This window comes from Carex rostrata, chromosome 1 (assembly GCF_964058835.1).
Source record: "Carex rostrata chromosome 1, lpCarRost1.2, whole genome shotgun sequence".
Taxonomy (NCBI): Eukaryota; Viridiplantae; Streptophyta; class Magnoliopsida; order Poales; family Cyperaceae; genus Carex; species Carex rostrata.
The window spans coordinates 17,821,033-17,833,825 of record NC_135918.1 but is presented as its reverse complement, the minus strand read 5'-3'; the positions used below and the strand labels follow the sequence as shown (position 1 = coordinate 17,833,825).

Sequence of the window (12,793 nt, the reverse complement as noted above, 5' to 3'; positions counted from 1 at the left end):
GCAAAGAAGCCGATGCGAAAAATGATTCGGTGTGGTACTTGGACACTGGTGCAAGCAACCATATGTGTGGATACAAGCATCTGTTTACAGAATTAGAAGGTGCTGTTAATGGACATGTATCATTTGGAGATGCCTCAAAAGTGCAAGTTAAAGGCCAATGTAAAATTATTTTTCAATGCAAAGATGGAAGTAAGGGGTTTATCTCTAATGTTTACTATGTCCCAGAAATGAGAAGTAACATTTTGAGTTTGGATCAATTGTTAGAACGTGGTTACACGATTTTTATGAAAGACCGAACACTTTATTTGAAGGACCAAAATAGTCGGTTGCTAGCCCAAGTAGAAATGACCACAAATCGCATGTTCAAATTAAATTTGGTGAATGTTGAAGCAAAGTGTTTAAAGACATGTGTAGAGGATGAAACCTGGTTATGGCATTTGCGGTTTGGTCATCTAAATTTTGGTGGTTTGAAAGAATTAGCAAATAAAAGAATGGTGAAGGGCATACCAAAAATAGACCACTGTGACAAATTTTGTGAAGGTTGTGTGTTAGGAAAGCACCAGAGAAACTCTTTTCCGAAGGAAGCAAGTTATCGTGCAAAGAAGGTGCTCGAATTGGTTCATACCGATATATGTGGTCCAATCACTCCAAACTCTTTTGGTAATCACCGTTATTTTATTACTTTTATTGATGACTATTCCCGAAGAACTTGGGTTTATTTTTTGAAGGAAAAATCAGAGGCTCTTTCAGTTTTTAAAAGGTTTAAAATACTTGTTGAAAATTTGAGCGGTATGCGCATAAAGGGGTTGAGGTCCGATAGAGGTGGTGAATATACTGCAAAGGAGTTTATGAAATTCTGCGAAGAGAAGGGTATTAGAAGGTTCTTAACAGCCCCTTATTCACCACAACAAAATGGAGTAGCAGAGAGAAAGAATCGGACCATACTCGACATGGTTCGAAGCATGCTAAAGAGCAAAAACATGCCGAAGGAATTTTGGGCTGAATCAGTGAGGTGCGCGGTTTACTTACAAAACCGATGTCCAACAGCAAGTTTGAAGAATTTAACCCCACAAGAAGCTTGGTGTGGTGTCAAGCCATCAGTGGCTCATTTGAAGGTGTTCGGAAGTGTGTCTTATGCTCACATTCCGGATCAAAAGCGCACAAAACTCGATGATAAAAGCAAGAAACTGATTTTTATCGGCTATGATGAGAGGTCCAAGGCGTATAACCTCTATGATCCTATTACTAAAAGAATACATGTGAGTTGTGATGTGCAGGTTAATGAAGAAAGCATGTGGAATTGGAGTTCCATGGAGGAGATGTCACATGAAGAGATACAAAAGGCGACATCGACAACAATCCCTACACCGACAAATACATCAACACAAACTGAAACTTCTTCGCCATTATCCGACAATGAAGATGAGCCGAGAACACCAAAAACTAGAAGCATGAGAGATCTTTACGAGGTGACAAATGAATTGCACTTGGTGTGTCTTCTGGCGGATGCAGAGGACATCACATTCGAGCAAGCTGTTAAAGATGAAAAATGGCAAGCCGCAATGCAAGAGGAGATGAATGCTATTGTGAAGAATGATACTTGGGAACTTGCGACGTTACCCGAGGGTCATAAGCCTATTGGCGTGAAGTGGGTTTACAAGAAGAAGATGAATGCACAAGGTAAGATAGAAAGATACAAGGCGATATTAGTGGTGAAAGGATACAAGCAAAAAGCCGGGATTGATTATGAAGAGGTGTTTGCCCCGGTTGCAAGAATGGAGACAATTCGACTACTAATTTCGTTAGCGGCTCAAAATAAATGGAGTATTTTCCAAATGGATGTCAAGTCGGCATTCTTAAATGGAGTACTTGAAGAAGAAGTTTACATTGAACAACCTCTTGGATATGTAAAAGAAGGTAAAGAAAACAAGGTGTTAAAATTGAAGAAGGCGTTATACGGGTTGAAGCAAGCACCGAGAGCTTGGAATACCCGAATTGATACATATTTCAAGAAGCACGAGTTTGTGCAATGTCCATACGAGCATGCGTTATATGTGAAGGTACGTAAAAATGATATTTTATTTGTGGCCTTGTATGTTGATGATTTGATTTTTTCGGGAAATAATTTGGACATGATTGAGAAGTTTAAGTTGGAAATGACAAAGGAGTTTGAGATGACCGATTTGGGTCATATGTCATATTTTCTCGGGTTAGAAGTGAAGCAAGACGAATCTGGAATTTTTGTGTCTCAAGAAGCATATGCTAAGGAGATATTGAAGAGGTTTAAAATGGAGGATTGTAATCCCGTTAGTACACCGGTTGAGAGTGGCACAAAATTATCTCGATACAGTGAGGATGAAGAAGTTGATGCATATCTTTACAGAAGTTTGGTTGGATGTTTACGGTATCTCACATGCACGAGGCCGGACATAGCATATGGAGTCGGCTTGGTGAGCCGATATATGGAGGAGCCGAAAATAACTCATTGGAAAGCCATAAAACGAATTCTTCGTTACATAAAAGGTACACTATCTCATGGCTTATTTTATCGTTGTACTAATGAGTTTAATCTTGTGGATATTCCGATAGTGATTGGTGTGGAGATGTGGATGACAGAAAGAGCACTTCGGGTTTCGTATTTTTCTATGGAAGCACGGCTTTCACATGGCTCTCGAAAAAACAACCGATTGTTACTTTATCAACATGTGAAGCAGAATATGTTGCTGCATCATCTTGCGTATGTCATGCTATATGGCTACGTAAATTATTGAAGGAAATGAATTTTAATCAAGAGAAGTCAACCGAAATTCGAGTGGATAACAAGTCGGCAATAGAATTGGCAAAGAACCCGGTACATCATGAAAGAAGCAAGCACATTGATGTGCGTTTTCATTCCATACGAGAACATATGAAGAATGGAGAGGTGGAGATGACTCATGTGGCGAGTCGTGAACAAGTGGCGGATATTTTTACAAAACCGCTACCGGGAGAACTTTTCGAGAAATTCAAGAAATTGCTCGGAATGCGAGAAGGAAGATAATTAAGTTTAAGGAGGGATGTTAGAAATTAATAAACTTAATTATTGGTCAAATGTCTTAGTTATTGGAACTCTCTAGAATTGTCATGAATGTATTGGAGTAATCTAGAAGTCATGTTGTGGTCTTCTAGATTGTCTTGAAAGATTAAAAACGTGTATAGGAAATAGAGAGGGTTAATGAGAGGTTTAAATGTCATTTACTAATAGTTGAGTGTGTAAAAAGTTCTTATGGGTCTATATAATGTGTAAGGAGCATTTTGCATGTAAGAGAGCAAAGAGTATATGATAATATAAGTTTTATTTCTGCCATTGAGTGTAATCTCTTCCATTATTAAATATATTTAGTTTTTATCAAATACTAACAGTCTCAAAAGTAGGTTACCTTTTTTTGGAAATTTCACAAAGGTGATTCCTTCATCAATCCAGACGTTGTAATTAGGGCCACCCTTCTTGGACTTCTCCGTCAGAGTTGAACAGTCCTTAATTTCCAGCTCACGAATATTCCTGGGTTGTCCTTTCATTAACTTCTCTGTCAGAGTTGAGCAGTCTTTAATTTCCAGCTCACGAATATTCCTTGGTAGTTTTTCCAATTCACATAGGTTTGGACAGTTATGTAGATTCATATACTGGAGAGATGCAAGATTCTTCAAGTTTTTCGGCAGATGGGTACTATTGTAATCATAAATTGACAAATCTGTGAGAGAGATCAGAGACTGGAAAATCTCATCATCCAAGGAATATTCGTCAATGCAGTAAATTACCAAAGCTTCTAGTGCGGAGATAGTTTCATTTGATAGTATCAATTTCAATAATAATAGGTTGTCAACTGCAACCTCTTTAAGTGCAGATGTGTACTTGTCCATGGGAGATAGTTTCATCTCAGGGCAGTGCCTCACCCGTTGTGTATGAAGTGCAGTTAATGAATTCAATCCCTCTAAACGACCATCTAATCGCACTATCCCAAAAGATTTGTGGAACATTATTTTCGAATAATAGAGACCTTGCAGTTTCAAGAATTTGTCTATTTTTTCTTTTAGCAATTCCATTTTGTTGTGGTGTTTCCACGCACGATGTTTCATGAATAATCCCATTTTTAATGAAAAAATCCTGTAGATTTCGATTGATATATTCTTTTCCATTATCACTTCTTACCATTTTAATTTCCTTTCTAAATTGAGTTTTAACCATTGTGTGAAATATTTGGAAAATATGTGTCACCTCATCTTTACTTTTTAGCAAATAAAGCCATGTCATTCTCGTGCAATCATCAGTAAAAATGGCAAACCATTTGCATCCAGACTTAGAGATAACCGGGGACGGACCCCATACATCAGTATGAACTAGATCAAATGGATACAGACATTTATTGGTGCTAGAATAATAGGTAGTACGGTGGCTTTTTTCCTTAATACAAGTTTCACAAATAAAGTTCTCATTTTCTAAATCCAAAAATAAAGAAAATAAAGTAGGAGACATTTTTTTCATGTACATGGGTGTCCAAGTCTTTTATGCCATAACCAGACTTCCTTCTTTAAATTCACAAGATCACTTCTTGCAGAATATGCATTTCCCAAAGTTGAGTTGTCGAAGTAATACTATTCTTCTCGTTTAGAACCACGCCCAATTATTTCCCGTGTTAGGATATCATGAAATATGCAAAAATTAGGGAACATTAAAACTGCACAATTTAAATCTTTTCTGATTTTTCCAACAGAGATTAATCTTGTACACAATGATGGGACAAATAAAGTATCCTTTAAGGTCACTGTTTCAGATACTGGTGCATTTCCCATTCCTTTAATCGGGAAGGAATCTCCATTGGCATTTATAATTCCAGTTTTGCAAGGTTTTGACAAACAAGGGAAATCATTTTCAGAATGGGTCATATGATCAGTTGCTCCGGAGTCGATTACTCATTGTGGTCTTTCTTTATTCACATATTGAATTTTTGAGATAGACATACCTTTAGAGATACAATGTTCACCTTTAATATGCTCATTACCTACAATTCCAAAATTGGCTTGGTTGGCTTTTAGTTCGGTATCCTGTACCGCCTTACCATGCGTGAACATTGCATGTGCTGCACCAGCACCTGTTTGCGCAGGATGGTTGAGCGCCCCACCATAGGTCTGGATAGGTTCCAGTAGCTGACCCGGTCCAGATCTCTGCTCCTGGTATTTGGCATAGTCTCCCACACCACCTGTTGTTACGGCATGTACTGCACCTTTCCCTTTTCTTCCTTCTTGTTGTTTCCTCTTTCTTTCAATCCACCAATCTGGAAATCCCACGAGTTTGAAGCAGTTTTCCCTCGTGTGCTTAGAGCCCCCGCAATGAGTACATCCTTGTTTTCCATCTTGGTTAAAGGAATTTTTATTCAGAGTTAGTTTTACCTCGGGTTGTTTGTATCCCTTAGACACCATTGCCACAGATGGGTAAGAAACTTCATCTCCTTTTATCATGACGCCTTGTCGAGTTGCCTCTTGTCTCACTCATGCATAGGCTTGTGCCACTGTAGGAAAGGGGGTCATGTGCACAACATCTGCTCGTACTCGGTCAAACTTGTCTTCAAGGCCATCTAAAAACATGTAGACGCTCATTTCTTCAACAAACTTGCTGAATTTTTCAATCTCCTCAGGATACACCATGGGATTTGGGCGCCTAAAATCTATTTCTTGCCATAGTTCTTGCAGCTCATTATAGTATTCCTCAACAGTTTTTCCCATCTGTTTGATACGACTCACCCTTCTATTTAATGCAACCACTTGAGCAGCATCGTTGCCGTCGTAGAAGGTTGTGGCCACTGCATCCCAAACATCTTTTTACCTCGGATTTCTGATGAAACTCCTTCGCAATCTTGTCTTGAGTGAATTTATTACCCAACCTTTTACAACCGTGTCATCAATTTTCCATTTGCGATATAGAGGATCCGTCACAGGAGATGGTGGTGGAACCCCCGTGATATGTCTCATCCTTTCTTACCTTTGACATACAATTCAACGCTTTGGGACCATAGACCGTAATTGGTGCGGTCGAACTTCACATCAATAGGGTTTGGATGTACTGGACCTTCAATAGCCATGGAAGAAGTTTGTGGTATGGAAGGTTGTTGTAAGGCAAGTATTTGGGATTGTTGTAGACTGACTAGGTGGGTTAATTTCTCTAGCAAGGCAGTTGTTACGCTTGACTCAGCTACCTCACTTGTTTTAGAGGTCTCAGGTGGTGTGCCTGTCATGGTTACGTAAATTACAGAGGTTTAAATTTGCCCTTAGTTGGATAGCAGAAAGAACCACGGAAGTTTTTTTTTTTAATAAGCAGAGGAGAAGAAATAGGTTCTTTCAGCTATACGACCAGGAACAAACAGTGCTCTGATACCATGTCAAAATAAATTAAATCTCAAAGTAGAACACAGCACTCCCCACCAACCCTCCCTGTCTTTTATTTCTTTTTAGAAAATAGTATTACAATTCTTATTTTTCAATACACAGCTACACATGCCATTTTATCATCATTTTAAGATAGATGGTACAGCTAACCAAATCAATTACAATCAGCCATCTTTAGTAAAGGAAAAATACAATTATTGACTATCTCTAAGTAATCCTCCAGAGATGGAAACGCAGCCAAGAGAGATCCTTAGAATTGCCTCCTTTCATTTCCTGTTTCCTTCTTTGATTTGATACGGATCCAACCATATCTGCTTGTAATCCCAACAGTATCAAATAAGTTCGACAGTTACACACAAAATTATACAATCTCCCTATACTGGGGTGTGAAGACTTGAGGAGATGGATACAACAATTGTCTTCGATTATATAATCAATTGAGATTCTTTTTATCTTTTTGTTTTTTTTTTGTTTTTTTTTTGTTTTTGTAGTTTTTTGTTGTGGTTCTATTTTTTTGTTAATTTTTGTGGATGAGGTGGTGTAGAGGGCATATGGAGAGACAATAGAGAAGAAATTGAAGTGAATGGGCAAACAAGTCCAGCCTAAAAAAGATTCCTTTCTTCTGCAAGAGAAACAGAGTTGAGAAAAAAATATTAGCATCTTATAACATGGGCTGAGCAGAAAAATATTATGACAACTATCAGATTGATAATATATATATAAATATTGCAATGCCATTTAATTGATAACAATGTAAATGCATCATTCTGATGCTTTTACTTCTTATATGGACGTGTTTATGAATATGCCAACGGAAGTAGTTTAAAAATGAATCAAAAAGTTTCAAATGTTATTGCTCTCAAATGCTAATGGTTGGAATACAAGATTGATGTAAATTAAATAGTTTCTACTGGGAAAGACAACTCCTATACTTTTTCTTTGAAGAAAATGTTAGAGAATCTGTGACTGAAATCCACCGGCACAAAAATGGATTTAAAAATTGGTTTATTGAATAGAAGTTGCAAGTACGGAACAAATACAATGAGACTTAAAATAAAAGGCCAACGAAGCACAAGTACTTACGGTATACCAACAAATCAGAAATCAGAGTATGAAAAAGGAAAACCGAATTACAGACATCTGGTACACTGGTACTGTTCATGAGTGCAATTATGATGCTTAAATACCAATGTCGTACCAATAAGATCTTTCTAATGATGCGTTCCCTCTAATGAAGTAATGATTAATTAATCAAAATGATGTATCCATCAATAAAGAGAAGATATAAAATTAAAAATTTAAGTAGTTCACTATGAGGTCTCAAAAGTAGGTTACCTTCTGTTGGAAATGTCACAAATGTGCTTCCTTCATTAAACCAGACTTGGTAATTAGGGCCACCCTTCTTTGACTTCTCCGTCAGAGTTGAACAGTCTTTAATTTCCAGCTCGCGAAGATTCTTGGGTTGTTCTTCGATTAACTTCTCTGTCAGAGTTGAGCAGTCTTTAATTAATTTCCAGCTGACGAATATTCCTGGGTAGTTGTTCCAATTCCAATTCACATAGGTTTTGACAGTTATGTAGATGAATATACTGGAGAGATGCAAGATTCTTCAAGTTTTTCGAAAAATGGGTACTATTGTAATCATAAATTGACAAATCTGTGAGAGAGATCAGAGACTGGAAAACCTCTTCATCCAAGGAATATTCATCAATGTAGTAAATTACGAAAGCTTCTAGTGCTGAGATAATTTCATTTGATAGTATCAATTTCAATAATAAAAGGTTGTCAACTGCAACCTCTTTAAGTACAGATGTGTACTTGTCCATGGGAGATAGTTTCATCTCAGGGCTGTGCCTCACCCGTAGTGTATGAAGTGCAGTCAATGAATTCAATCCCTCTAAACGACCATCTAATCCCACTACAGTCAGCTCCTTGAGACTAGGCAGGTGACCAACACGTAGAACTCCCCTCAGTTTTTTAAACATTATATACCATATCTCAAGGGAACATAGTACCGGTAGATTTGATTCGGCAATAATGACATCAACATTTGGGCAATCCGAAAATTTTAGCCTCTCCAAGGAGGAAGGCAATGGTTCATTTGATGTGATCAAATTGAGGCAGCCATCTAATTCAAGCACTATCAGGGAGGTCAAGGCTCCAATACCTCCCAAGGAACTGAGCAAATAGCATCCTTTAATGGTAAGAGACTGGAGATTCTTCAATAAACATAGGACTTCCTTGGGAGGAAGAGAGGTTATTGTCTGAATATTAGTTAGTTCAAGTTCAGAAAGGGAAACAGTGCATTGTATGCTAGTGGATAATGCATCACTAGTAATGCGCGCAACATGTTGATATCTTAAGTTTAGTGAGTGAAGACGGTAAAACCAACTTGGACTCTTCATTTTTCTTGAACATTTTTTCTATGTGGTAATGCATGAACATAACCCACCCATCCAAAAGCTGATCTCGAGAATAATCTTTATTCAAAGGGTCAAATGTCAATATCTCTGCCCACTCATCCAAAACTGGATCCGGAGAATCATCAAATGCTGCTTCCAATCTGTGTTTCACTGAAAGAAAAAAGAGCTTCACATTTGACTCAAAATTTCTGGGTAATAGTACATCCTCTTGTTTCAGGCACTCTACTATTTGCTTCACGACCTCATGTTTGGATTGGTTCCTTTCTTCCTTCTCCAACAAATCATTCCCAGAGAAATAACTAAGTTGTGGTCTGTTGCTAATCTCTAAAGAACTGAGATTTGGTGGAAAGGTAGGGATTTTTTTCAGGTTCTTGAAGCCCTGTAATATAAGAGTTGTACAACTGGGAAGTGATTCGTGAATGGATGAGATTTCATCTACCTTACTACAATCCATTAATATTAGTGATCTGAGATGTTTTAGTGAATTCTGACTTAAGAACCAATTTGGAAATCTATCTCCTCCAAATCCTTTAAGTGTGAGGGCACTTATCTTAGGATGAGGATGCAATGCCTCTAATAATTCAACATGTTGAGTAGAGAGACATGCAACATTATTGGTGTTGCTTTCATCAGAGGTCCACTCAAATTCTAGTTCCTGGAGATGTTTCTTGTTTCCCAAATTGGCCTTTACAGCATCTGCTGTACTCCCTACATTCTCAAGACCTGTAATGCGCATTCTACCTCGAAGTTGATTCAAATTTTCTAGTTGGTGTAATTCATACCCACGTTCCTTTCTTGCAATGAATTGATGAAGGCGTTGGAGGGACGTCAGTCTTCCAACTTCAGAAATACGAGGTATCCTCTCCTCAAATGTTGTTAAGCGCCTCAAGCTAATGAGGTCAGAAACCTTGGGTAGGGATTCACAATATGGCAGGACAAACGTTTGAAGGTTGTAAAGTTTGCATATGGAATCGGGAAGTTTCTTACTAGGCTGAAGGCCATAAATATTCAGGGAACGGAGATGCTTTAAATTGCCCATATAGTCTGGCAAGTCAACAACAGAATGACAAAGATCTAACACCCTCAGTTTTTTCAAGTGTTTCAATATCTCTTGTAATACTTCCTTTGCGACAAAAAAAACCATCATTTTGCACAATAAAAGTGCGTATTTTCTTCATGAGGCATAATGTTTCTTTCTTTAATTTGTTTACTATGCTTGAGGGTAAATGGATGTGGCGAATGTTTTCAATTCTAGATAACATGTTGCTTATGTGGAAAGGAATTTCTCCGGAATTAGTGGAGTCTATTCTGAAAAAATCATCACCTTGAACCTGTTCTGCAAGCTCATAAAGCAGGTCATGTAGTTGATAACGTATCTCCTTGTTATATACAACTGGATCCAAAAAAAACCTCGATATGAGCTCATTCAAGTAATTTTGACCAATATCCTCCAACCTTTCTTGATTATGTATTGGCCTAATAAAACCTTCTGCCATCCATAAATCAATTAAATAGTCTCCTGAGAACTTTGAAACTATTGGATATAAGCTACAGATAGCAAAACAACGTTGGAGATCCAGAGGAAGCTGCTGATAGCTCCAAATCCTCGCTTTCATGTTATCTCCCAACCAATCTTTTTCTGATACTTCCTCCCAATGCCTTAGGTCAAGTTTTCCACTCAACTCATGACCCACTAGCTTTGCTGCACCAGGATCTCCTTTTAGCTTAATAACTATTTTTCGACCTATTTCTTCAAACTTCTCTTTTTGCAAATGAGAATTGCTAGGCCAAGCATAGTGCATAAAGAGCTCCAAAAATTGATCCTCATCTATGTCCTGCAAATAATAGGTCTCTATTTCTGTAACACCAACAAGGCTGACCTTTTGTGCAACATTTTTGGATTGAGTTGTAATTATAATTCTGCTCCCTGGTAAGCAACTACTTAAGCAACCAATGAATTTCTCTCATTGTTCAATAAAACCCTCAATATCACACCAAAAATCATCTAACACAAGTAGAAGTTTCTTAGATCCTAACATGTGTCTTATTTGTGTTAAAAGAGCTTCAAGAGATGTAGGAGGGTTATAATTATGAGAGCATTCTATTGCCTTTATTATTTCTATCATGGTCTTAATCACGTCGGCGGCGTTAAATTTGCGAGGGGTATGCACCCACAAACAAAGATCAAATTGCTCTTGCCCATCCATATGTTTATAAACATGCTGGGCAAGTGCAGTTTTCCCAACACCAGAACGGCCCGTAATGGCAATAATTGGGATTGCTTGCCTAGTGTTTGGTCCAGGCTCAGAATTTAAAGGTTTTTCCATGAGTAAGCTGACTATGGTTTTTTTATCTATCTCACGACCGAAAATTCTGGCAGGAGGCTCTGAAATCGTATCCCTGTCAACATCACTATTACTAGCATTTTCTTGGTCCTCTAACAAATCACGAAATTCGTTGGCCTCCTTTGCAATTTCTATGAGTTTGTCTATACAGCGCTTTAGCATGATTCTTTTCCAGGAGAAAACAGATAAACCACATTTTAACTTAATCGAAGTAATATCAAGACACCGGGGTACAAATTGGGATGGTAAACTAATTCGGGTTCCCCTCTCATTCTTCTCCTTTTGTTCTAGTGTTTTTCTATCATCATTTACCTTTTGCTTAAGCAGTTCATACTCGAATAGGTCGATTGCTTCCTCAGCCTCATAGTATGCATCCTTGAGCCTTCTGAGCCAGACCTCTAGCTTGTCCTTGTTGCGGCTCTTTTCAGCTTTCTCAATTGCCAGAGAGAGGCGAGGAAGTACTATAGCCGCAAGTATTTTCCTTCTTTCATCGATGCCAGTGCCGAGATAGTGATGCGCTTTGTCGAATAGCATTTTCAATAAGGGGGACGCCAGCCAACCTAAGGAGGTGAGAACAGCCGCCTCAACCATGTCTGGCCTTGTCTTCTCTTCGTACGGGCTTTAAGTAGGATCACTTAATTTTGATACATGTGTTTGGATAGTGTTGAAGAAAGTTCAGAAAATTAGAAAGGAATGAGACGAAATGAGATAGTAATGTAGCTAATTTTTTGGGTGGGTAGGGGAAGAACTTGGATGTGATAATTAAGTTCAACGGTTCTTTCTTTATTCTCTTTTATTTTGCCCCTTGGAATTAGAAAAGTGGTTTTTCGCTGAAAGCAGAGAAGTGATGTAATTATTTTCTAACCCATGTGCCAGTGAAGTTGACATGTTTTTCTTATAAAAAAATTTAAGGCATTTAATTATGTTGAATATTTAGTAAGCATTAAGAAAATATCATTTTGATCTTGACATTTATGAGGTACCATTTTGAAAAAAAAAAAAAACAGCGCCATAACATGTTTTCCAAAACATAACAGTTATCCTTTATAAATCTTCATATTTTCGGATGATCTTTGCTATTCTATAAATTAGTTTTCTAAATCACAACCCTATTAACTCCTTTCAATTTATTCTAAAACCTCACAAAACTTGAGTTTTTTTTTCTTCTTTTAAACAGTTTTAATGGATCACACAATCTTATGATAATATTTTGGCTTTAAAAGTTTGATTTTGATACTATAGTTGTTGATGGTGTTGGTGTGGGTCAGACATGCAATATATATTGTTAGTATACACTATTGACTGATTTATATATATTAAATATATCTAGTGAGGCTACAGTACTGTGTATATATGGCTCATATTAGTTCATATGATGGACTAATATCTCCATTTTAATAGTTCAAATAGTCGATCTAAACCGTTCAACATAATCTTCATATGAAAATGTACTTGTAGATTTAATTTGAAAATGAAAATATTAATCCATAGTACGAACTAATATACACTATGTATAGTAGGGAGTAATATATATATATATATATGCGCTTAACTTGGATATCCAGATTATATATTGCCAGCACATTAGATGAAATTTATGTATAT

The 12,793-nt window shown here is 37.4% G+C and overlaps 1 protein-coding gene across 1 annotated transcript; it reads right to left on the bottom strand.

The window, feature by feature from the left end:
- Positions 1-5,526: 5,526 nt before the first annotated feature.
- On the bottom strand, positions 5,527-11,779 carry LOC144569270 (putative disease resistance RPP13-like protein 1). Its single transcript, XM_078319578.1, has 7 exons — positions 10,881-11,779; positions 9,985-10,781; positions 8,809-9,887; positions 8,054-8,684; positions 7,756-7,950; positions 6,017-6,262; positions 5,527-5,837 (listed from the first exon to the last, which is right to left on the bottom strand). The coding sequence occupies exons 1-7, from the start codon at positions 11,777-11,779 to the stop codon at positions 5,527-5,529; spliced, it is 4,158 nt and encodes a 1,385-aa protein (XP_078175704.1).
- Between the last annotated feature and the right edge of the window lie 1,014 nt (positions 11,780-12,793).